Below are 23,886 nucleotides of genomic sequence, written 5' to 3' on the forward strand. Positions count from 1 at the left end.
CTGTGGACAAAGTGTGGAAGCGTCGGAGCGTGCGCAGTTTGCTACAACCGAATCGTGCCTGCGCAGGGGGAACGAGGTCTGGCCCGCAGAGCAATGTGCGTGCCAGACCGGCGCCTGCGCAGTAGAGGACGGGTCTAGAGCCAAGTATCGCAGATGTGTAGTGCTTAAAGCGAACCGCGCCTGCGCTGGGGAACTCTGTTAGTAGTGATAAGGAAGTTGTGGAGCTGTGTGCTGAGCACAGAGTAAATTCTATGTGTAGGAGGGAGGGATCCCCCTTGAATAAAAATAGCGGCAATAAGGAGGCTAGAGTGCCAAGCGCTGAGCAGGATAAAACAGAGGATATAAGTAAAAGCAGAGCAGGCAGGAGCACAGGAAGAGGGAAAAAAATATTAAAACGCCCCAGGAAATAAAGCCACAGGTATACAAGAAACTGTACCACAGTCTGGGACCAAAGGTATATCCCTGTAGGAAAAATTGTTAAGACAATGGCATAAAGTATATAACATACGAATGTATACTATGCAGAGGTCTGGAGAGAAATAAAAATAAAAATGAAAAAATGAAACAACTGGAAAAATAAAAGCTAAAAGAAAAAATAATAATAAAACAAAAAAATGGAAAAAATGAAAGAAATGAAAAAAAATGAAAAATGAAAAAAATGAACAAATTCTATTTTAAAAAATAAAAAAAGGGGGGGGGGAAAGAATTTTTAGGGAAAAATTGAAAAAACTAAAATGAAAAAATACAGGAACAAGAGTAACATTTGAAAAATATGTATATAAAAATAAAAAAGAGAAAACAAAAAAGGGGGAAAAAAAGGTAAAGGAAAAAAGGAAAAGAAAAAGAACCAGCAAAATAATGGTAAACTTACCACGAGTGTCAGACTGTAGCGAAAAAATAAAGGGATTTTCTGTGCTTCCTACCTAAGAAGTCTAGAAAAAGAGGAAGAAAGAGGCAAAGAGTGGTTAGGAAGGCGGTCTTGATACAGTGACATGTAAGGAGTGCAGTATACAATAATCACTATACACTCTGACCATATAACTCTATTCTAAAGGGTGAAGTCCAATTCCCTATTGAGGCCTTTCGGGGCCAAAGTCTGTAATGTGTAGATCCAGAACGATTCTCGTTCCTTGAGGAGTTTTATGTGGTCACCACCCCGTCTCGGTCGTTCCACTTTTTCAATTACCTGATACCGGAGTTGCGACACGGAATGGTTGGCTGAGACAAAGTGATGGGGGAGTGGAAGCCAGGTTTTCTTGAGTCTAATGGTAGACTTGTGGCTTGAAATTCTGTCACGCACATGCTGTACGGTTTCTCCCACGTACATAAGACCACAGGGACACTTGATTAGGTATACAATAAAGTTAGTTTCACAGGTGTAAAATCCTTTGTTAAACCTCTTACCTCCAGAATCGTTCTGGATCTACACATTACAGACTTTGGCCCCAAAAGGCCTCAATAGGGAATTGGACTTCACCCTTTAGAATAGAGTTATATGGTCAGAGTGTATAGTGATTATTGTATACTGCACTCCTTACATGTCACTGTATCAAGACCGCCTTCCTAACCACTCTTTGCCTCTTCCTTCCTCTTTATCTAGACTTCTTAGGTAGGAAGCACAGAAAATCCCTTTATTTTTTCGCTACAGTCTGCCACTCGTGGTAAGTTTACCATCATTTTGCTGGTTCTTTTTCTTTTCCTTTTTTTCTTTTTTCTTTTACCTTTTTTCCTTTTTTTCCCCCTTTTTTTGTTTTCTCTTTTTTTATTTTTATATACATATTTTTCAAATGTTACTCTTGTTCCTGTATTTTTTCATTTTAGTTTTTTTTAATTTTTCCCTAAAAATTCTTTCTTCTCCCCCTTTTTTTATTTTTTAAAATAGAATTTTTTCATTTTTTTTTTCATTTTTCATTTTTTTTCATTTCTTTCATTTCCGTTTTTTTGTTTTATTATTATTATTTTTTGTTTTATCTTATATTTTTTCAGTTGTTTCATTTTTTTGTTTTTATTTTTATCTTTATTTTTATTTCTCTCCAGACCTCTGCATAGTATACATTCGTATGTTATATACTTTATGCCATTGTCTTAACAATTTTTCCTACAGGGATATACCTTTGGTCCCAGACTGTGGTACAGTTTCTTGTATACCTGTGGCTTTATTTCCTGGGGCGTTTTAATATTTTTTTCCCTCTTCCTGTGCTCCTGCCTGCTCTGCTTTTACTTATATCCTCTGTTTTATCCTGCTCAGCGCTTGGCACTCTAGCCTCCTTATTGCTGCTATTTTTATTCAAGGGGGATCCCTCCCTCCTACACATAGAATTTACTCTGTGCTCGGCACACAGCTCCACAACTTCCTTATCACTACTAACAGAGTTCCCCAGCGCAGGCGCGGTTCGCTTTAAGCACTACACATCTGCGATACTTGGCTCTAGACCCGTCCTCTACTGCGCAGGCGCCGGTCTGGCACGCACATTGCTCTGCGGGCCAGACCTCGTTCCCCCTGCGCAGGCACGATTCGGTTGTAGCAAACTGCGCACGCTCCGACGCTTCCACACTTTGTCCACAGCTGCGATACTTGGCTCTAAACCGATCCTTTACTGCGCAGGCGCCGGTCTCTGCGGGCCAGACCTCGTTCTCATACAAGCAGATACCGGATGTAACCGCTACTGCGGTGTACTTATAGCGCCAACAGCGCTCACACGAGCCACTGCACCACCAATGTGACGGACATCTTACTCTTGTACTCTACCTGGAGCTGGTAAATACTGTGCTTACATTATGCTGGAATCTCTTTTGCTTCATCTTGGTCTTCAGTTCACCATATTTAACCATGTCCTTTCTGCTTCTTTTTAGTCCTTGGGGACTCTCATTCTGTTTCTTCCTAAACCACTCCTCCTACTTAAGGTTAGTTTATATGGCGTCTTGTACAATGCTAACTACATCTCTGTGGGTATATTTCAATACAGCAATGTTCTTTTGATGCTATGTTCTTGAATAGTCCTTTCATGTAACACATTCCCAGAGGATTGCTACCTAGCCCTTTATACACTACAATTTCTGGCCCTGGGACGTAATTGAGTCCGTAGTCTATGTACTGCTAGCTGTATACTCATTAGCGTGTATGTGTATATATGCACATATGCATGTAATTTTGTATATATGTATATGTTTATGTAGATTTTTGTAGCTTTATAATTTTGAATGTTTTACAGTTTTGCACAGGGTATTGGTTTTTATCTGCATGTATTGTAGTGGTCTTCTTTTTACATGTATATTTGTACAGCACACTTATGTATCGCATTTATCTTTACAGTGAGGTTTTGAGAAAGACCGTACCTGGTCGAAACGTCACGTCGTTGTCCGCTATCATTTACTACTTTTCCTCAAAAATTATCTGATGGTGCATATACACTTGAATAAAAGCAAAAATATTTCTTTCTGCATTGAAATTAAGACTTGAGTGCGGCTGTTTGTCTTGTATATTTGTCATTGTATGTATGGCTCTCCAGTCCTTGTCCTGTTATGCATGGCACCCCGTTCCCTATCATTGTATGCATCGCTCCCCTGTCCTGTCTTGCTATGCATGGCTCCCCGGTCCCTGTCCTGTTATGCATGCTCCCCGGTCCCTGTCCTGCTATGCATGTTCCCCGGTCCCTGTCCTGCTATGCATGTCTCCCCCATCCCACCCAGGTATGCATGGCTCCTTATCCCCTAGCCTACTCACCCACCAGCGGGCCCTCACAGCATCTCATTGGTCCTGTTGCCTTCGCAGCATCTCGATTGTTCCGGCTTCTTGCAGCTCTTCCTGTACTGAGCGATCACGTGGCGCCGCTCATTAAGGTAATGAATATACGCTCCACGCCTATGGGAGTGGAGACCCGTGCATATTCATTACCTCACATGGTGCCGGAAGAGCTGCTGGAAGCCGGAACCATCGAGATGGTGCGAGGGCACGCTGGTGGGTGAGTAGGATGTCTTCTGGAAGCCGGCGGCTGTTGCTGTGTGCTGTTATAAGAGAAATTAATATTTATTTCTCTTTAGAAGCTGTTACAGCCGCAGCCCTCGGCTTCTGCCTCTGTGACCAGCTGCTCCGCCGCTCCCCCCGCCAGCTTTTTGGACAATTGACTCATGTATGAGCCGAGGGGGGGGGTGGTTTCAGCACAAAAAATGTTATGAAACACTCAGCTTATACACGAGTTTGTGCGGTAATCAAAGTAGGTGGTTAATGGATAATTCATCAATAATTAATTGATAGCTAATAACTGAACACCGATAAGACAGGGCAAGGGATATAGAGCACCATTTGAATTGCATGCTAAAATAATTGGAATATACAAAACCATTTAATGGATGGAACAGTACTAGAGTATAAAGTATTTATCTGCAAAGTTATGCCTCAAGTAGTATATACTGAATTATTAGATCCATGTGGCAGTCCATATAGATATATGACAAGTTGTAAAGTGACAAGTGCCAAAGTGGCTGGTGCTCGCACTAGTGCCAAGTAGATAGACAATATGAAATGATGCTGCTTACTTGCTTGAAGTGCTGTGCCCTGTCTTTTTTGTAGCCAGAATCTTTTAACCCCTTAAGCCCCGAGGGTGGTTTGCACGTTAATGACCGGGCCAATTTTTACAATTCTGACCACTGTCCCTTTATGAGGTTATAACTCTGGAACGCTTCAACAGATCCCAGTGATTCTGACATTGTTTTCTCGGGACATATCGTACTTCATGGTAGTGGTAAAAATTCTTTGATAGTACCTGCGTTTGTTTGTGAAAAAAAATGGAAATTTGGCGAAAATTATGAAAATTTCGCAATTTTCCAACTTTGAATTTTTATGCAATTAAATCACAGAGATATGTCACACAAAATACTTTATAAGTAACATTTCCCACATGTTTACTTTACATCAGCACAATTTTGGAACCAAAATTTTTTTTTGTTAGGGAGTTATAAGGGTTAAAAGTTGACCAGCAATTTCTCATTTTTACAACACCATTTTTTTTTTAGGGACCACATCTCATTTGAAGTCATTTTGAGGGGTCTATATGATAGAAAATACCCAAATGTGACACCATTCTAAAAACTGCACCCCTCAAGGTGCTCAAAACCATATTCAAGAAGTTTATTAACCCTTCTGGTGCTTCACAGGAATTTTTGGAATGTTTAAATAAAAATGAACATTTAACTTTTTTTCACAAAAAGTTTACTTCAGCTCCAATTTGTTTTATTTTACCAAGGGTAACAGGAGAAATGGACCGCAAAAGTTGTTGTACAATTTGTCCTGAGTACACCGATACCCCATATGTGGGGGTAAACCACTGTTTGGGCGCATGACAGAGCTCGGAAGCGAAGGAGCGCCATTTGACTTTTCAATGCAAAATTGACTGGAATCGAGATGGGACACCATGTTGCGTTTGGAGAGCCCCTGATGTGCCTAAACATTGAAACCCCCCACAAGTGACACCATTTTGGAAAGTAGACCCCCTAAGGAACTTATCTAGAGGTGTGGTGAGCACTTTGACCCACCAAGTGCTTCACAGAAGTTTATAATGCAGAGCCGTAAAAATAAAACAAAAATTTTTTTCCACAAAAATTATTTTTTAGCCCCCAGTTTTGTATTTTCCCGAGGGTAAGAAGAGAGATTCGACCCCAAAAGTTGTTGTCCAATTTGTCCTGAGTGCGCTGATACCCCATATGTGGGGGGGAACCACTGTTTGGCTGCATGGGAGGGCTCGGAAGGGAAGGAGCGCCATTTGGAATGCAGACTTAGATGGAATGGTCTGCAGGTGTCACATTGCGTTTGCAGAGCCCCTAATGTACCTAAACAGTAGAAACCCCCCACAAGTGACCCCATATTGGAAACTAGACCCCCCAGGGAACTCATGTAGATGTGTTGTGAGAACTTTGAACCCCCAAGTGTTTCACTACAGTTTATAACACAGAGCCTTGAAAATAAAAAATCTTTTTTTTCCCACAAAAAATATTTTTTAGCCCCCAGTTTTGTATTTTCCCAAGGGTAACAGGAGAAATTGGACCCCAAAAGTTGTTGTCCTATTTGTCCGGAGTACGCTGATACCCCATATGTTGGGGTAAACCCCTGTTTGGGCACACGGGAGAGCTCGGAAGGGAAGGAGCACTGTTTTACTTTTTCAACGCAGAATTGGCTGGAATTGAGATCGGACGCCATGTCGCGTTTGGAGAGCCCCTGATGTGCCTAAACAGTGGAAACCCCTCAATTATAACTGAAACCCTAATCCAAACACACCCCTAACCCTAATCCCAACAGTAACCCTAACCACACCTCTAACCCTGACACACCCCTAACCCTAATCCCAACCCTATTCCCAACTGTAAATGTAATCTAAACCCTAACCGTAACTTTAGCCCCAACCCTAACCCTAACTTTAGCCCCAACGCTAACTGTGGCCCTAGCCCTAACCCTAACCCTAGCCCTAACCCTAGCCCTAACCCTAAGCCCTAACCCTAGCCCTAACCCTAGCCCTAACCCTAATGGGAAAATGGAAATAAATAATTTTTTTTTAATTTTTCCCTAACTAGGGGGGTGATGAAGGGGGGTTTGATTTACTTTTATAGCGGGTTTTTTAGTGGATTTTTATGATTGGCAGCCGTCACACACTGAAACGCGCTTTTTATTGCAAAAAATATTTTTTGCATTACCACATTTTGAGAGCTATAATTTTTCCATATTTTGGTCCACAGAGTCATGTGAGGTCTTGTTTTTTGCGGGACGAGTTGACGTTTTTATTGGTAACATTTTCGGGCACGTGACATTTTTAGATCGCTTTTTATTACGATTTTTGTGAAGCAGAATGACCAAAAACCAGCTATTCATGAATTTCTTTTGGGGGAGGCGTTTATACCGTTCCGCGTTTGGTAAAATTGATAAAGCAGTTTTATTCTTCGGGTCAGTACGATTACAGCGATACCTCATTTAAATAATTTTTTTATGTTTTGGCGCTTTTATACGATAAAAACTATTTTATAGAAAAAATAATTATTTTTGCATCGCTTTATTCTCAGGACTATAACTTTTTTATTTTTTCGCTGATGCTGTATTGCGGCTCGTTTTTTGCGGGACAAGATGACGTTTTCAGCGGTACCATGGTTATTTATATCTGTCTTTTTGATCGCGTGTTATTCCACTTTTTGGTCGGCGGTATGATAAAGCGTTGTTTTTTGCCTCGTTTTTTTTTTTTTTCTTACAGTGTTTACTGAAGGGGTTAACTAGTGGACCAGTTTTATAGGTCTGGTCATTACGGACGCGGCGATACTAAATATGTGTACTTTTATTGTTTTTATTATTATTTAGATAAAGAAATATATTTATGGGAATAAAAAATTTTTTTTTTTCATTATTTAGGAATATTTTTTTTAATTTTTTTTTACACATTTGGAAAAATTTTTTTTTATTTTTTTACTTTGTCCCTGGGGGGGGACAGTACAGATCGGTGATCTGCCAGTTTGCACAGCACTCTGACAGATCACCGATCTGTCTGAGAGCAGTGCAGCGTTACCAAGTGCCTGCTCTGAGCAGGCACTTGGTAAGCCACCTCCCTCCCTGCAGGACCCGGATGCCGCGGCCATGTTGGATCCGGGTCCAGCAAGGAGGAAGGAGGTAGGAGACCCTCGCAGCAACGCGATCACATCGCGTTGCTGCGGGGGGCTCAGGGAAGCCCGCAGGGAGCCCTCTCCCTGCGCGATGCTTCCCTATACCGCCGGCACATCGCGATCATGTTTGATCGCGGTGTGCCGGGGGTTAATGTGCCGGGGGCGGTCCGTGACCGCTCCTGGCACATAGTGCCGGATGTCAGCTGCGATAAGCAGCTGACACCCGGCCGCGATCGGCTGTGCTCCCCCCGTGAGCGCAGCCGATCACCTATGACGTACTATCCCGTCTGTGGGAATTAAAGCCCACCCCACCTGAACGGGATAGTACGTCATATGGGATTAAGGGGTTAATTCTTTGAGGGATTTTTATTCATTCTTCCTTGGAAAATTCTTCCAGTTCCGTGAGATTTCTGGGTCGTCTTGCATGCACTGCCATTTTAGGTCTAGCCAGATTTTCAATTAATGTTCATATCAGGGGACTGTGAGGGCCATTGTAAAACCTTCAGCTTGTGCCCTTGAGGAAGTCTATTGTGGATTTTCACATGTGTTTAAGATCATTATACATTTGTAGAAGCTATCCTCTTTTCAGCTTCAGCTTTTTTAAAGATGGTGTTATGTTTGTTGAAATTTCATTGAATCCATTCTTCTCTCTACCTGTGAAATGTTCCCTGTGCCATTGGGTGCAACACCACCCCAAAAGCATGATTGATCCACCCCCATGCTTAATGGTTGGCAAAATGTTCTTTTCCTGAAATTGTGCCTTTTTTTTGTTTTTTTATTTACACATACCTTAGATCATTGTATCATTGTATCCAAAGAGTTCTATTCTAACATCAGTCCCCAGGACTTGTTTCCAAAATGCATACAGCTGGTTTACATGTTCCTTTGCATACTTCTGAAGCTGAATTTTATGGTAAGGACACAGAAGAGGTTTTCTTCTGATGAGTCTTCCATGAAGGCCATATTTTTGCAGGTGTCTCTGAACAGTTGAACAATGTACCACAACTCCAGAGTCTGCTATATCTTTCTGAAGGTCTTTTGCAGTCAAGCGGGAGTTCTGATTTGTCTCTCTAGCAATCCTGCAAGCTGCTCTTACTGAAATTTTACTTGTTCTTCCAGACCTCATCTTAAATTCCACTGCTCATGTTAACTGCCATTTCGTTATTACATTTCAAATGGAGCTAACGTCAACTTGAAAATGCTTTGCTATCTTATTATAGCCTTCTGCTTTAGGTGACCCCAAACTTTATTTTTAACAAAATAAATAAATAAATAAACCCTTTATTTTTCATTCCTTCTCTCCAGCGAACGCTGCTGCGGAGAAGGAATGAATTCCGGCTTCAGCACCAAAACAGGGGACAGCGCTTAACTGTAGCGCTGTCTCCTGCACGGTCCGTGTGGTCCTCAGTTGGCATACGGGCGGCACACGATTGCCGCACGTTTGACACACTGATGCGGCACATTACTGACGCACGTTTGACACACTGATGTGCCACGTGAGCACAAGGACACAGATAACTCCGGTACCGATTTATCCAGTACCAGAATTTTCTGGACGTGTAAGACTAGCCTAAAGCTGGGAAATTTGCATCACATAACCTTTCCTAATGATGGTAGTGAACAAGCCATAACCCTAACAGGCTAAATAATGTCTGAATCGTTGGTCAAAGTTATCTGAGCGTACAAATCTTGGAGGTGCCTAAACTTTTGCATCGCCCCATTTTCCTTTTTGTAATTTTGAAAATCTAAAAAATGACCTTTTTTTTTTTTAATAAATTATAAATGAAATGTGTCATCGTTAAATTTAGCACTTTTAGACATAATTTCATCTGCAACTTTCTTAACTTTTCACAAGAACAGTCATTTTGACCTGGGGTGCCCAAACTTTTACCTGCCACAGTAGATGCATCATTATGAGGAATCGGGTTGCTTTGTGTGCATGTATAGATAGCGGTTTATAAGTCACCACTCTGGGGGATACGGAGAAACTTTGCTTATGTATACCCATTAATTATGTATCGTGTATTCTTCTAGTAGGGAAATGGCACAACAGGTTTCTTTTGTGTCTTTTTGACTATTTGTAGTAAGAACCTGTTATTGTTTTGCATAAATGTGCCTTTACAGATATCACAAGGATCAATAGCAAATTTACCCCAAATTGTGCTGATTCTCCTATGAGAATCTGCAGAACTTGTACATTTATATAAAAAAACCAACACTTCTCCAAGATCCTCTATTGCTCTTTTACTTGGACACTTGCTGTCCACTGCTGAAGCCTTGTTCAATTTGATCCCTGTGTCTTTGCAATGTATAAGGCTGGGTTCACATTGTGAAAGTGGGTGTCCGCTGACGGAAACCGTTACGTGGCGCAATTAACGCTATGTAACGGATCCATTAGCGCACCCATTGACCGCAATGTATCTAATGCATCGCTAACATATGCCATTTTTGGCATGCGTTAGCGATGTCCCGTTATTTTCTGACGGACCTCGAACGCTGCTTGCAGCGTTCGAGGTCCGTTTCTCGCTAGCGCAGATCGGGCATCTGCGCTAGCGGGATCATAGATGCAATCCCTTTTTGTACATTGCGTTAGCGCATTCCGTTAGCGTATGCTCTCAACGGATTGCACTAACGCAATGTGAACCTAGCCTTAGGCTTACAGGTCTGTGTTAATAATGCTGTGTAGAACACGTATTTGTACTAATAATTAGATATGCCACCTGGCTGTTGCGCAGTCTTTGATGCCCTTATCATAGATTATAGGGCTTAAACTCCTGGGTCCTAGGGTTTGCTCTGTTTCAGAACCTGCCTTATAATACTGATGTAGTCTTATGTGACCTAGAGGCTCCCAGTAAGTATCCCTGTTTAAAAAGTTATTTCATTCTTATAGTTGTGGCTATTGATAGTAGTATATGGTTGTTTTCATGCTAGCATTTTCAGGTCACTTTTCATTAAACTCTATTTTATTTTAGTCGGACACTTATAATGACGACGTGCAATCTTACTGGGAAACTGTGTCAAGTGAAGTACATCCACTAGAGTCAAGATCAAAGCCTCTGATCCCTGAAATGTGTTTCCTATACAGCGAAAAGAACACAGAATATGCACCAACAAATACCATTATTGATGGTGATGGAAAAAGTCAACTCATTGCTTGCACAAATTGCTGTGTACAGGTTCATGCAAGTAAGTAGCTATCCTACAAGCTCAAATGTCTTCCAAAGGTGGCTTATTTCATGTAGGCTTCTTTCAAGGGCTTGTCTCAGGAATGCTCTAGTACCCTACTCTGTATTCTCCTCTTCACGAGCTCATGCCTTTTTTCATATTACATGGTTACTATTTCATCTGAAAAGCTGCCATATAAGCTAAATTTGTCTGGCTGGCCATTGCTTTCTTTGGCAAAACCTGCTTGCCTTCTGGATTCCGTTTTGGGTCGATCAGCTGATTTCATAAATGGCCATATTTTGTATCTGGTGGGCCACCCGGTTAAGTTACCTAAAGTTTCTCTTTTATTGATTGGAAAATTAGCATACCTTTTTTTTTTTATACATAGTATATTTTACTGTAAGGAGCCATAGCCTGATTTTGCTTATTTTCAGAGATGTTCACAGACCAGCCTACTGTCATCTAATTAACAATTCCACTCTAACATAGTGTAACATATAGATTCTTCTGTCCCATTATTCTTGCTATTCTCCTATCTCTTATGGGAAAACCTTTTAAGAAACGAAAACGCTTGATATTTGTCTCAAATGTCAAGGACATTCCGTCGTGGTTATTTTCCCTTTAATCCTGTCGTGTTCTTGCTCCATACCCCGCTGAGTTTCTTGAAGATTCAGAGACCAGAAGGGGCAGCATTCATTAATTAACTGAGTTCTCTCATTACAGGTTGTTATGGTGTTCCTTCCCATGAAATTCATGATGGATGGATGTGTTCTCGATGTAGAATTGGAGTTTGGACAGCCGTAAGTTGCATCATTTATTTTTAGACTCTAAGCATGACAGACTAGCATGAAACAAGTAATATTCAACAGCTAGCTCCAGACTACAATCCTGCTGATGCTCAGAGAGGAATTTTCTGCCGCCTCTTATGGCCAAATTATCATTTAAATTGGGAACATTCTAACGAAACTAAAGATGAAACTATCTGATGAGAATGCTTAACCTGCAGTGATAATTCTGCTGAGATATGGAAGGATTACTTACTAGTAGTGTTGAGCGAATATGCTGGGATAAGGTGTTCTTCATGTCCGTGTCCTCGAAAAATCTGTTCGAATCCCTGCGGCTGCATGTCACGCCAAAGACACTCTATCAGCACACGAGCATGCTCGGATAATACCTTATCCGAGCACGTCCGCTTATCTCTACATGCTAGCAGTTTGTACTGACACTGGTTTGTGTGTTTTAGTTGGTTCCTGATATAGATATAGATATATATATATATGTATATATATATATATATTTATTTTATTTTTTTATTTCTTGCTCAAAATGTAAACCCTCTCTGGAGCCAATGTAAGCCACTTGCTAATTAAGACACTAAAAAGTAAGAAAATTGCTGTACAATATAAGCACTTTTCCATGGCGCTATTACCATCTGCATTCCATGTGTATTGTAAACTATGACATAGTGCCAGTTCCTTTTTATTTATTATACCACCGAGTTCATCAGGTTCTGTTGTGCTGTCCATTGTGTTGACGGGAAAAATCTTCCCCTCATGAGACGGAATTGCACATGTGAACAGAGCCTTGTTGTTACAGCTGAAAGCTGGGGAGAATCAAATTTCCTGATGATTTTCTGCAGATGTCTGAATACAACAGCCTCTATTTTACTATGAGAAGACCACTCTGAATTTGTGCCCCACAGATTGTATTTCACAAACTGTATCTTAAAGTGCAGACCATGAACCCAGCTGTATTTTAATGGATTAGTGTTTAGAATATATCATATTTTCTTGCCATTTTGAAGGGGAACCTCTCATTAGCTGGATGTTGTGTATGGTATTTAAGAGGAAACATGGGGGTAAAAACCCAAGTCCAAGCACAGTGAGAGTGGAAGTGTTCCCTGTAAGGCTTCCCCTTTGCCTTCTGATCTGCTTGATTTTTTTTCTAAATGTGTGTTTTTGTTTTTTTAATTCTTTATTCAAGAAAAGCAAAAAGACAACTGGCGTGATTGACAACTTTATCCCACATAGCTATAGAATTCGCAGTAAAACCTAATCTTGATTAACCTCATAATGATTATCTACACAGGAGCATTACAAACAATAGATGATACACAATCCTTAGGGTACCGTCTCACAGTGGCATTTTGATCGCTACGACAGCACGATTTGTGACGTTCCAGCGATATATCCATGACGTTCCAGCGATCTCGCTGTGTCTGACATGCTCCTGCGATCAGGGACCCCGCTGAGAATCGTACGTCGTAGCAGATCGTTTGAAACTTTCTTTCGTCGTCTAGTGTCCCGCTGTGGCGGCATGATCGCATGGTGTAACAAAGGTGTGCACGATATTGTATACGATGTGCGCATAGTAACCAACGGCTTCTACATCGCACATACGTCATGAAATTATCGCTCCAGCGTTGTACATTGCAAAGTGTGACAGCAGTCTACGACACTGGAGCGATATTGTTACGATGCTGGAGCGTCACGGATCGTGCTGTCGGAGCGATCAAAATGCCACTGTGTGACGGTACCCTAACTCAGTGTAATAATGAGAGAAGACAATAGAATAGGGACTTGTGACTCAGGGATGGAAATCCTCCCAGCCAGCAGCAGGTCTTGTACTTTTATTATGATGGAGAAAAAGGAGGAGGATGAAAAGAAAAGTGGAAGGATGATGAAAAACAAGAGTGAGAAGGAGCGAATGCGCTCATAATTCAGCTTTTCCCACCTGAGAACTGTGTGGCGATTCCCTTTGCGAAGGCCTCTTCATGGTGTTGCCCACTTGGTCTCTTCTGATGGAGCATAAGGATCCATTCTATATTATATTATATATTATATTCTAGTATTCAGAAAAGCATTACTAACCTAAATGATAGCAAACAAAGGTGTGTAAGTGAATAATACTGAATAACTCGAGAGGTTTAGAAAATATTGTTTCTATGTCATCATTTGCATATTATTAACATTCCTGTCCATCCTGTGATTTCCATAGTTTTACTACTTTTCCTTCCTGAAGTTGCAGTTTCAATGTTGAGGAATATAGTTATAAGCAACAGAAAATAATGCCATTAAAATATACAGCTGGTCCAGCAAAATCCCTCCTACACCTACATAGACCGAGGAAGTAATGACCGTTTTATCATAATTGAGTGTCAAAACCTTTTCTGCCATTCCGTGTCTGTGGGGACTGATGGAGATCAGGGTCATTGAGTTATCAGCAATTAAATGTTTTCACTCATTGTGTCTATTAAAAAATCGATGGCTCTTCAAGGGGTTAAAGACAAAGGGATATTTCTTCAATATTGTCTGTCTTGATCAGAATGGTGCTAGACTAAAATGCACTAAATTCAATGAGATGCATGCCTCTTAATACATTTTGTACACCTTTCTGGATACCCAAGCGCCAGTATACAAAAAATAAAAGTACTCTAGTCATGGACTGGAATATGCTTCTGCTATCATTTACACCACATTCTGGCATAAACCAAAGTAAATGTGTTGGGCACCACTACACTGCTGCCATTGTTTCTAAGCTCCACGTAAAAATACCAGAGTTGATAACTAGGTGTTGCACATTAATCTGCCAGTTTTCTGGCAAGAACATAATGCTGAATTTCCTCCAGTCTCTAAAATCTCCGAGTTGTAAATGAAAATGTGAGAGTCCTCATTAGTCTCTGATAATTGTCCTGGTACAGCAGCACTTGAATTCTGTGTGACTGCACCACAATTGGGCATTTAATATCCATTTTAAAAGTAATTAATCATGGTTATGAAAGTAATAATTTTTTTATTTATATAGCGCCAACATATTCCGCAGCGCTTTACAAATTATAGTAGATTAAATTATAGTAGATTAAATTAAAGTAGAATGTAAGCTTCCGGTACTTGGTGTTTGTCTATATGGAAGTAGTGTATGGCTGTATAGGAGTGTGTGCATTATTGTAAATGACAAACCCCCAATGTATATGGCTTCTACTCCACATTTCTCCTAACTGGCACGTCGGAGCTCTGCAAAAACGGGTAGACTTCTTATGGAGAGACAAGGAGCTATTCAGCAATATACAGTACCTGTTCATATGTATAAATACGTTGACAAGTTCCCTTTTAAAAATGAATTTTCGAATAACATCCTGAATGTTAACAGAATGAAGGACAAGATGACTAGGACCATGTAAAATCCAGGTTAATATTCCCCTTAATTGGGCAGCTCTGAAGTCCCGTGCTCATAGTTTCAAGCCTGTCCTTCTTTCCCAGTTACATTCTTACCTTCCATACAAAATAACACCTAATCTATAAATGTGCCATGGATAACATATTCAACCGGTTAATGCGGCTTGATGTGTATCCTACTGGCAGCGTACTTAGATACTGATTTTTCTGAGCTGTTGGTAATCTAACCTTTCAACAAGATGAACGGTTGCAATATATTTCTGAATAAATTAAATTAATTAATATTAACGTTCTCTAAAATGTATTAATATTAATGTTCTCCAAAATGTGTTAATACTGAATTGTGATGTGCATGACGGGAAGCTTTTTCTCTCTTGCACGCATTTCCGCTAGATCTTTAGCCGACAATTTGATGATGTGATGTGATGTTTTCCACACATTTTACGGAGTGTGGCATTTCATTTGACATCAAAAGAATCACAAGTACAGGTATGCTGCTATTCATTTCCCAGCTTCTGCTTTCAATAATGGCTGGATCTCCGCTCTCATTACTCTAAGAACAGACTACGCAGCAGCTGCACTGCACAATGGGTATTCAGTGTGTGCTTGAAATATGGCAGCAGATGATCATATGTTGTATATCAGAACATTCATTTCAGGATCCGCTCAGGTCAGGCGATCATCATTTTATTTTTGCACAGCAGAAAGTGTCAGCTGTGACTTAACATGTATCTCGTCTACAGTTTTCGCTTACTATGCAACGAAGCTGAAACAAGAAAATCTAAAATGACACACCGCTTTTATTTAGTGTCCTGAAGAACGCGCGCACAGTGAAACAAGCACCTTCGGTATCCTGTTTGAAGAATAGTGGGGAGAATGGAAAAACACATTTTCACCTCTCCTCTGCTCCCTGTGATTACATTTTCTGCTCCCTGGTTCAGAAAGATTCAGACAGTTGGGCAGATACTAGTGAGTGCCTTCACCTGCTGTGACCTCCAGCACCATTCATTTATTCTGTTGTCTAATTACAGTGCTTTGCACAGTGTATGGATTGGCTACCACTTTCCCCATTTTGGAAAATCTTGAGCCTGATTTCTCATTAGCCATACCTACCGCTGACATTGCAATACTATTGAGGGAATAATGCTAGGCTTGAATAATTGCATACAAAGTGAATGCGCAGTAGTTTTTGAATACGAAATCTAGGAAAATTCAGGGGTGTTTCTTTTTGTTACTGCTTCTAGAAGTTGGAATTGTAAAATTGCAAATATTACTGCAAACTAGTAATTCTGTTAAATGTTGCTATTTTTAATATGTTTGAGGAGATCTCAAAAATTCTTAGAGCCTAATTTGCCATATTGTGTTTTGTTTGGCAGTTGACTTTTAAAAATGTTCCTTCTGGTATTTAGCCCCGACTTTTAATGCAAATTTACATCAAAGGCCATGTCCCTTTCCATCGGCGCCACCATCACATGATCACAGGGCTGATGACCCCTGTGCCTTTTATTACGATCTTCCTGTAAATGCCCTCCAGGCCTGTGGCCAACATTCATAAATCGCGATTTCTGGTATACATTACCCTATCAACCCCTTTCTGACGTCGGATGAGATAGTACGTCCAACATCGGAATCCCCGCTTTCAGGTGGGCTCTGGCGGAGAGCCCACCTCAAAGCCGTGACATGTCAGCTGCCCCCGCACCTATTAACTAGTCATTTAAATCGTGCTTCTTGCAGTCAGGCCAAAAATATATGCACCACTGACCCCCGTCACGTGATCGGGGTCAGCGGTGCGTCGGCATGACAGCCAGAGGTCTCCTTGAGACCTCTATGGTGGTTGTTGTTGCCTGATTGCTATGAGCGCCACCCTGTGGTTGGTGTTCATAGCAATGCAGTAATTCAGCTACATACAGGCGATCTGAGCATTGCCTCTATGTAGTAGAGCCAATCAAGTTATGGCAGCTTCTAGCCTCCCATGAAGCATACCAAAAGAAAAAAAAAATATTAAAAATATGAAAAAAAATATAAAAGTTTAAATCACCCCCTTTTGCCCCATTCAAAGTAAAACAATAAAAAAAAATCAAACCTACACACATTTGGTATCGCCACGTTCAGAATTGCCCAATCTGTCAATTAAAAAAAGGATTAACCTGATTGCTAAACAGCGTGGCGAGGGAAAAAAAATCAAAGCACCAGAATTCAATTTTTTTTTTTTGGGCGTCGCGACATTTCATTAAAATACAATAATAGGAGATCAAAAGATTGTATCTGCACAAAAATGGTATAATTAAAAACGTCAGCTCGGCTCGCAAAAAATAAGCCCTCACCGACACGAGATCACGGAAAATGGAAACGCTACGGATCTCGGAAAATTGCACAATTTATTTGTTGTTATGTTTGGTGTCTATGAACCCGTAATGACCTGGAGAATCATAATAATGGCAGCTCAGTTTTAGCATTTAGTGAACCTAGCAAAAAAGCCAAACAAAAAACAAGTGTGGGATTGCACTTTTTTTTGCAATTTCACCGCACTTGGAATTTTTTTCCCATTTTTGAGTAGAAGACATTCTAAAACCAATGGTGTCGTTCAAAGGTAAAACTCGTCCCGCAAAAAATAAGCCCTCACATGGCCATATATGGCTCTGGGAAGGAGGATAGCGAAAAATGAAAACCCAAAAACGAAAAAAGTTCCAGTCATGAAGGGGTTAAAGGACAATCCCTTCTTGAACTAAATGTTTGGCCCTCATAAAGTTAAAAATCCTATACTCTCCTCCCATGCAGGCACTGTTCCAGCAGTGTCTCTGGACAACAACTCTCGTGCAGTGTTGTGACACATTGTGCCCGGCGCCTAGTCAGCGATGCCGCCCCTATATCCACCTTCATACAGATTGACTGTAAAGAGGAAGTCAGAGAAGCTGCAGCCCGGACGTCCTCTTCATGTTTAATCTGTAGTAAGGTGGACACCGTGATGCTGGCGCTGATTGGGAGCTGTGGGACTGCGAGTGCCAACACCGCTGGAACGGCGCCTGCACAGGAAGTGAGTTGTTGTGAATTCTGTTGTTGAACTCCCTCCTGTGGTCGTGAATGATACTTCGGCGAGTTCTGTCCATGGACTCCCTCTGGTGGCTGTGAGTGAAGTTGCTGCTTCTGAGGTTCCTTACACAGGTGATGTGGTTTATCCTTTGGTTGGCTGCTCTATTTAACTCCACTCTGATCGTTACTCCATGCCAGCTGTCAATGTTCCTGTGCTTGTTCAGTTCGCTCTTGGATCTTTTTGGAGACCTCTCTCTTCCTGCAAGAAGCTAAGTCCCCGTTTGTTATTTTCTGTTCATGGTTTTCTAGTCCAGCTTGCTTTCATGATTTTGTCTTGCTAGCTGGAAGCTCTGGGATGCAGGGTGGCGCCTCCGCACCGTGAGTCGGTGCGGGGGTCTTTTTGCACACTCTGCGTGGTCTTTTGTAGTTTTTGTGCTGACCGCAAAGATACCTTTCCTATCCTCTGTCTATTTAGTTAGTCTGGCCTCCCTTTGCTAAACCTGTTTCATTTCTGTGTTTGTGACTTTCATCTTAACTCACAGTTAATATTTGTGGGGGGCTGCCTTTTACTTTGGGGAAATTTCTCTGAGGCAAGATAGGCTTTATTTTCTATCTCTAGGGCTAGCTAATTCTTAAGGTACCTTCACACATAACGATATTGTTAACGATATCGTTGCTATTTGTGACGTAGCAACGATATCGTTAATGAAATCGTTCTGTGTGACAGCGACCAACGATCAGGCCCCTGCTGGTAGATCGTTGGTCGCTGAACAAAGTCCAGAACTTTATTTCGTCGCTGGACTCCCTGGAGACATCGCTGGATCGGCGTGTGTGACACCGATCCAGCGATGTCTTCACTGGTAACCAGGGTAAACATCGGGTAACTAAGCGCAGGGCCGCGCTTAGTAACCCGATGTTTACCCTGGTTACCATGCTAAAAGTAGAAAAAAACAAACACTAGATACTTACCTACCGCTGTCTGTCCTCCAGCGCTGTGCTCTGCACTCCTCCTGTACTGTCTGTGAGCCGGAAAGCAGAGCGGTGACGTCACCGCTCTGCTTTCCGGCTCACAGCCAGTACAGGAGGAGTGCAGAGAAGCAGAGCGCAGCGCTGGAGGACAGACAGCGGTAGGTAAGTATCTAGTGTTTGTTTTTTTTTACTTTTAGCATGGTATCCAGGGTAAACATCGGGTTACTAAGCGCGGCCCTGCGCTTAGTTACCCGATGTTTACCCTGGTTACCGGCATCGTTGGTCGCTGGAGAGCGGTCTGTGTGACAGCTCTCCAGCGACCAAACAGCGACGCTGCAGCGATCCGAATCGTTGTCGGTATCGCTGCAGCGTCGCTTAATGTGAAGGGGCCTTTAGGCTGTGCCGAGGCGTCTAGGCCTGTTAGGTACGCTCCACGGCTATTTCTAGTGTGTGTGATAGGATTAGGGATTGCGGTCAGCAAAGTTCCCACTTCCCAGAGCTTGTCCTGTGAGTTTAACCATCAGGTCATTCCTGGTGCTCCTAACCACCAGGTCCATAACAGTGAGTATACTTTTGGATTTGTTTTTTGTTTGTTTTTTTATCGGAGCCAAACATTTAGTTCAAGAAAGGGTTTTCCTAATAGTGGACAAGCTTTTTAAAAATAAAACCATTAAAAAAAAAGTACACATCTCAGAGAATGGCAGCAATTTTCTTTTTCTTACAAATTAGGACATTTTTTTTAAACCACTTAAATAAAAATAAAAAAAAACCTAAGTATGTTTGGTGTCTACGTAATCGCACTCACCTGGAAAATCATATTTCCAAGTTAGTTTTACCATATCGAGAACATGGTAAATAATACAAAAAACAAAAAAAATTCACTTTTTTGCAATTTTATCGCACTTGGAATTTTCTTTTCCGTTTTCCAGTTCACTATATAGAAAAATCAATGATGTCGTTCAAAAGTACAACTCATCCCGCAAAAAACAAACTTTCATATGGCTATGGGGATGGAAAAAATAAGAGGTTATGGCTCTTGGAATAAAGGAAAAAATAAAAAAAGGAAAATGACATGGTCATGAAGGGGTGAAAGGGAATGACTCATCAGACAATGGGCTATTGTTTAAATCAGGTTTTTGTGTTTAAATGTCTAGAAGAAGAAAAAACAGTGCGTAAGGCTATAATAAAATAAGTTTGTAATAATGACAATTTAAAAAAAAAAAAAAAAAAAAACGCAAAATTTGTAAGTTCAATGAGCAGTCCCAGTATTTGGCCGATGTGACAAATATAGGTTATAATTTTATGTGGCAAACAAATTGACAAAAACACCCACATATTTTGGTTGTTTATATTCACAAATGCACCAAAGTGTCATATATAAACAAATACAAGTGTCACCTATATTTATGTATGGTATATCCGTATCGTGGGCATTTCTAAACTATTATTGAGAACCTATCATCAGGATTTTGTAATGTAAAGTTATGGCTGTAATGGGGCTGTAGTACTGGTTACATAAATACTTGAAGAATTCTTCTCTGTTGTTCTTCTCTTACACTGTGTTACAAAGGTTTTGTCCCTTGGATAATTTTAAATGTTCCTAATAGATTTTTTCATGCTGATTTCAGACATGACTTCAGATTTTTCCTATCACGTAAGGTTTTTAGAAATGATGCAAAACATAATATTCTGTTTTAATTCTAAAAACTCATATATGAAGTTTTTCTGAAACGGTATGTTCTGAATTTTCCACTGAAATAACATAAATCGCTGATATACACATATGCAAGAACTTATGTGCCATGTGCCTGCAATAGGCGAGGGTGGAATTGCAATCCGCCCGCTCCCATTAACTAGTTAAATGCCGCTGTCAACCTCTGACAGTGGCATTTAACAAGTGCTTCCGGCCATCCGGCAGGAAATGCGCACATCGGTGACCCCCATCACATGATCAGGGGTCAGCGGTGCCTTGGCATAACAACCAGAGGTCTCCTAGAGACCTCTGTGGTTGTTGATGCCTGATTACTGTGAGCTCCACCCTGTGGTCGGCACTCATTGCAATGCTGTAATTCTTCTACATAGAATGATCTGATCATCGCCTCAGTGTAGCAGAGGCAATCAAGTTGTGCCAGACTATTGAAGCATGGCAAAAGTTAAAAAAAAAAAAAGTTTTTAAAAATATGAAGAAAAAAAAAAAATATAGAAGTTCAAATCACTCCCCTTTTGCCCCATTCAAAATTAAACAATACAAAAAATCAAACCTACACATATTTGCTATCACCGCATTCAAAATTGCCCGATCTATTAATAAAAAAAAAAAGGATTAACCTAATCACTAAACGGCATAGCGAGAAAAAAAATTCAAAACGCCAGAATTGTTTTTTTGGTCGCCGTGACGGTGAATTAAAATGCAATAACGGGCCATTAAAAGAACTTATCTGCACAAGAGTGGTATCATTAAAAACGTCATCTCGTCCCACAAAAAGTAAGCCCACACATGACCATATTGACGGAAAAATAAAAAAGTTTTGGCTCTGGAAAGAAGGGGAGCAAAAAAACAAAAAATCTAAAAAAGTTCTGGACATGAAGGGGTTAAAACCTTATATGATACAGACTTTTGGAGCACATATTCGTGTTTAGCATAACAAAATCTATAAGATACATTAAAATTTTCTCAGGGGACAAGAACTTCCCTGAAATTTGTTGCGCAGTGTAATCCGCATTTAAAGTTTTCACCTACGGTAGTTACTAGAGATGAGCAGTGTTCGAGTCGAACTGTTCGCCAATTTCAAATTCGAGCTGTTTTGAGCAGTGTTTGAGTCGTTCGACGAACCCGAACAATTTGCTTAAAATTCAGCTGTTCGAGTTTCTGTTTGATAACTGTTCATTCACCAAGAGCCTAGCTTGATTTGCACATTAAAACTGTTTATCATTGTTAATAGACGGTTTCAGTGTATAGTGGGCGGGGGACAGATCTGTGCTGAAATAACACCGATCTCCATTTTTTTTTTTTCTTTCCCGCATTTACAGTGGGGCGGTGCAGTCTCTCAGCCTATCAGCAGTGCGCACACACACAGCAATGTGCATGTGATGCACACAAGCAAGGGCATGTGTCATTGGCTGTGTATGTCACATTTCCTTGCCCTATAAGAACCAGGCATTTGCCCTGTCGCCACCATTTCCTCAGTGCTGCAGCTTAGTGTTAGACGGCACCGCTGCTGCTGTGGGCGCCATACAGACTAAGGCCGGCCTCACACTAGCGTGTTTTACGGACGTAAGAGAGGTGCTGAAAATACGGATTGCATACAGTAAAATGCTTCTCTATGCCCCAGCTCCTATCAGCCGTATTTTACTGATCCGTATTATATGGTCTTCTACGGCCGTAGAGAATCGCAGCATGCTGCGTTTGTCACCGTATTGCGCAAAAAATACGCCAATGAAAGTCTATGGGGGCCAGAAAAATACGGATTACACACAGACCAGCAGTGTGACTTGCGAGAAATACGCAGCGGTGTTAGAGAGAAAAGCCGGCAATTCAGTGCGGTGTACAGCAAAATCACACTGACAGCTTACAATAGAATTAGGTAGAATAAATGTGTACACATAGAGAAAAAAAAAAAAATATATATATATATATATATGTATATATATATGTATGTATATATATATGTATATATATATATATATATATATATATATATATATATATTTGAGACACATATATGTATATATATATTAATATTTCATACAGCGCTAGATAGCTTTAAAGCCGGTAATTCAATTGCCGGCTTTTGCTATCTCCTTCCTGGAAAGCTCCCAGTCTCGAGTTCATATGAGGACATCCAGCAGAGGGCGCATCACCGCGAATGAAGGTAACTATAGGTCATTGACCTACATTACCTTCATTCCCGGGGTTTTACAGGCACCAGCACAGCTGCATTATAGCAGAGCTCCTGCCTGTAAAATATTTTAACCCCTTCAGATGGATTTACATCGTGGGACGTTACAGATCAACGGAAGGTATGTATATTGTTGGTTTATTATTTTTCCTTTGTTACAGAGCGAGGGTCTTAAGGTGGATTGAGAGAGCAATAAAATATTAAAATAACCTGTGTGTTTATTTCATTAAAATACTTTTTAATAATGTGTTTTTTTAACCCTTTCATACAATTGGATTAATAATGGATAGGTGTCAGAATTGACGCCTCTCCATTATTAATCTGGCTTAATGTCACCTTACAATAGCAAGGTGACATTAACCCTTCATTACCCCATATCCCACCGCTACACGGGAATGGGAAGAGAGTGGCCAAGTGCCGGAATAGGCGCATCTTCCAGATGTGCCTTCTCTGGGGTGGCTTGGGGGCACATGGTTTTAGCCAGGGGGGCCAATAACCATGGACCCTCTCCAGGCTATTAATATCTGCCCTCAGTTACTGCCTTTACTACTCTGGCGGAGAAAATTGCGCGGGAGCCCACGCCAATTTTTTCCGCCATTTAACCCTTTAATTTAATAACTAGAGCTCCCAAATTTTGCACATATACACTACTAACATTAGTGTGGAATATGCAAAAAAAAATGGGGATATGAGATGGTTTACTGTATGTAAACCATGTCTCATATCATGTCGGGTTTAGGAAGGAGAAAGCAAAAGCCGGCAATAGAATTACCGGCTTTAAAGCCATCTCACGCTGGATGAAATATATATATATTCAGTGAGACACATATATATGTCAGTGAGACACTTATATATGTATATATAAGTGTCTCACTGACATATATATGTGTCTCACTGATTTTATATATATATATAACAGTACATATGTTTTTTGAGCACATGGATCCATTGTATGTGCGTATGTCGGTTTTGCAAGCCTGCGAGAAAATCTCGCAGTACGGATGCCATACGGA

The 23,886-nt window shown here is 40.8% G+C and overlaps 1 protein-coding gene and 1 long non-coding RNA gene across 2 annotated transcripts in view; both read left to right on the plus strand.

Moving 5' to 3' along the window:
• Positions 1-23,886, plus strand: part of KDM4C (lysine demethylase 4C) — a 606,931-nt gene that overhangs the window by 394,133 nt on the left and 188,912 nt on the right. Inside the window, exons 14-15 of the mRNA XM_069764494.1 lie at positions 10,608-10,821; positions 11,524-11,600. Coding sequence (XP_069620595.1) covers positions 10,608-10,821; positions 11,524-11,600 — 291 coding nt within the window. The remainder of the gene's footprint in view (positions 1-10,607; positions 10,822-11,523; positions 11,601-23,886) is intronic.
• LOC138675900 (uncharacterized) lies at positions 2,634-3,349 on the plus strand. Its single transcript, XR_011320729.1, has 3 exons — positions 2,634-2,758; positions 2,854-2,904; positions 3,314-3,349. It is a non-coding gene; the product is annotated as an uncharacterized lncRNA (long non-coding RNA).

Source organism: Ranitomeya imitator, chromosome 1, assembly GCF_032444005.1.
Source record: "Ranitomeya imitator isolate aRanImi1 chromosome 1, aRanImi1.pri, whole genome shotgun sequence".
Classification (NCBI taxonomy): domain Eukaryota; kingdom Metazoa; phylum Chordata; class Amphibia; order Anura; family Dendrobatidae; genus Ranitomeya; species Ranitomeya imitator.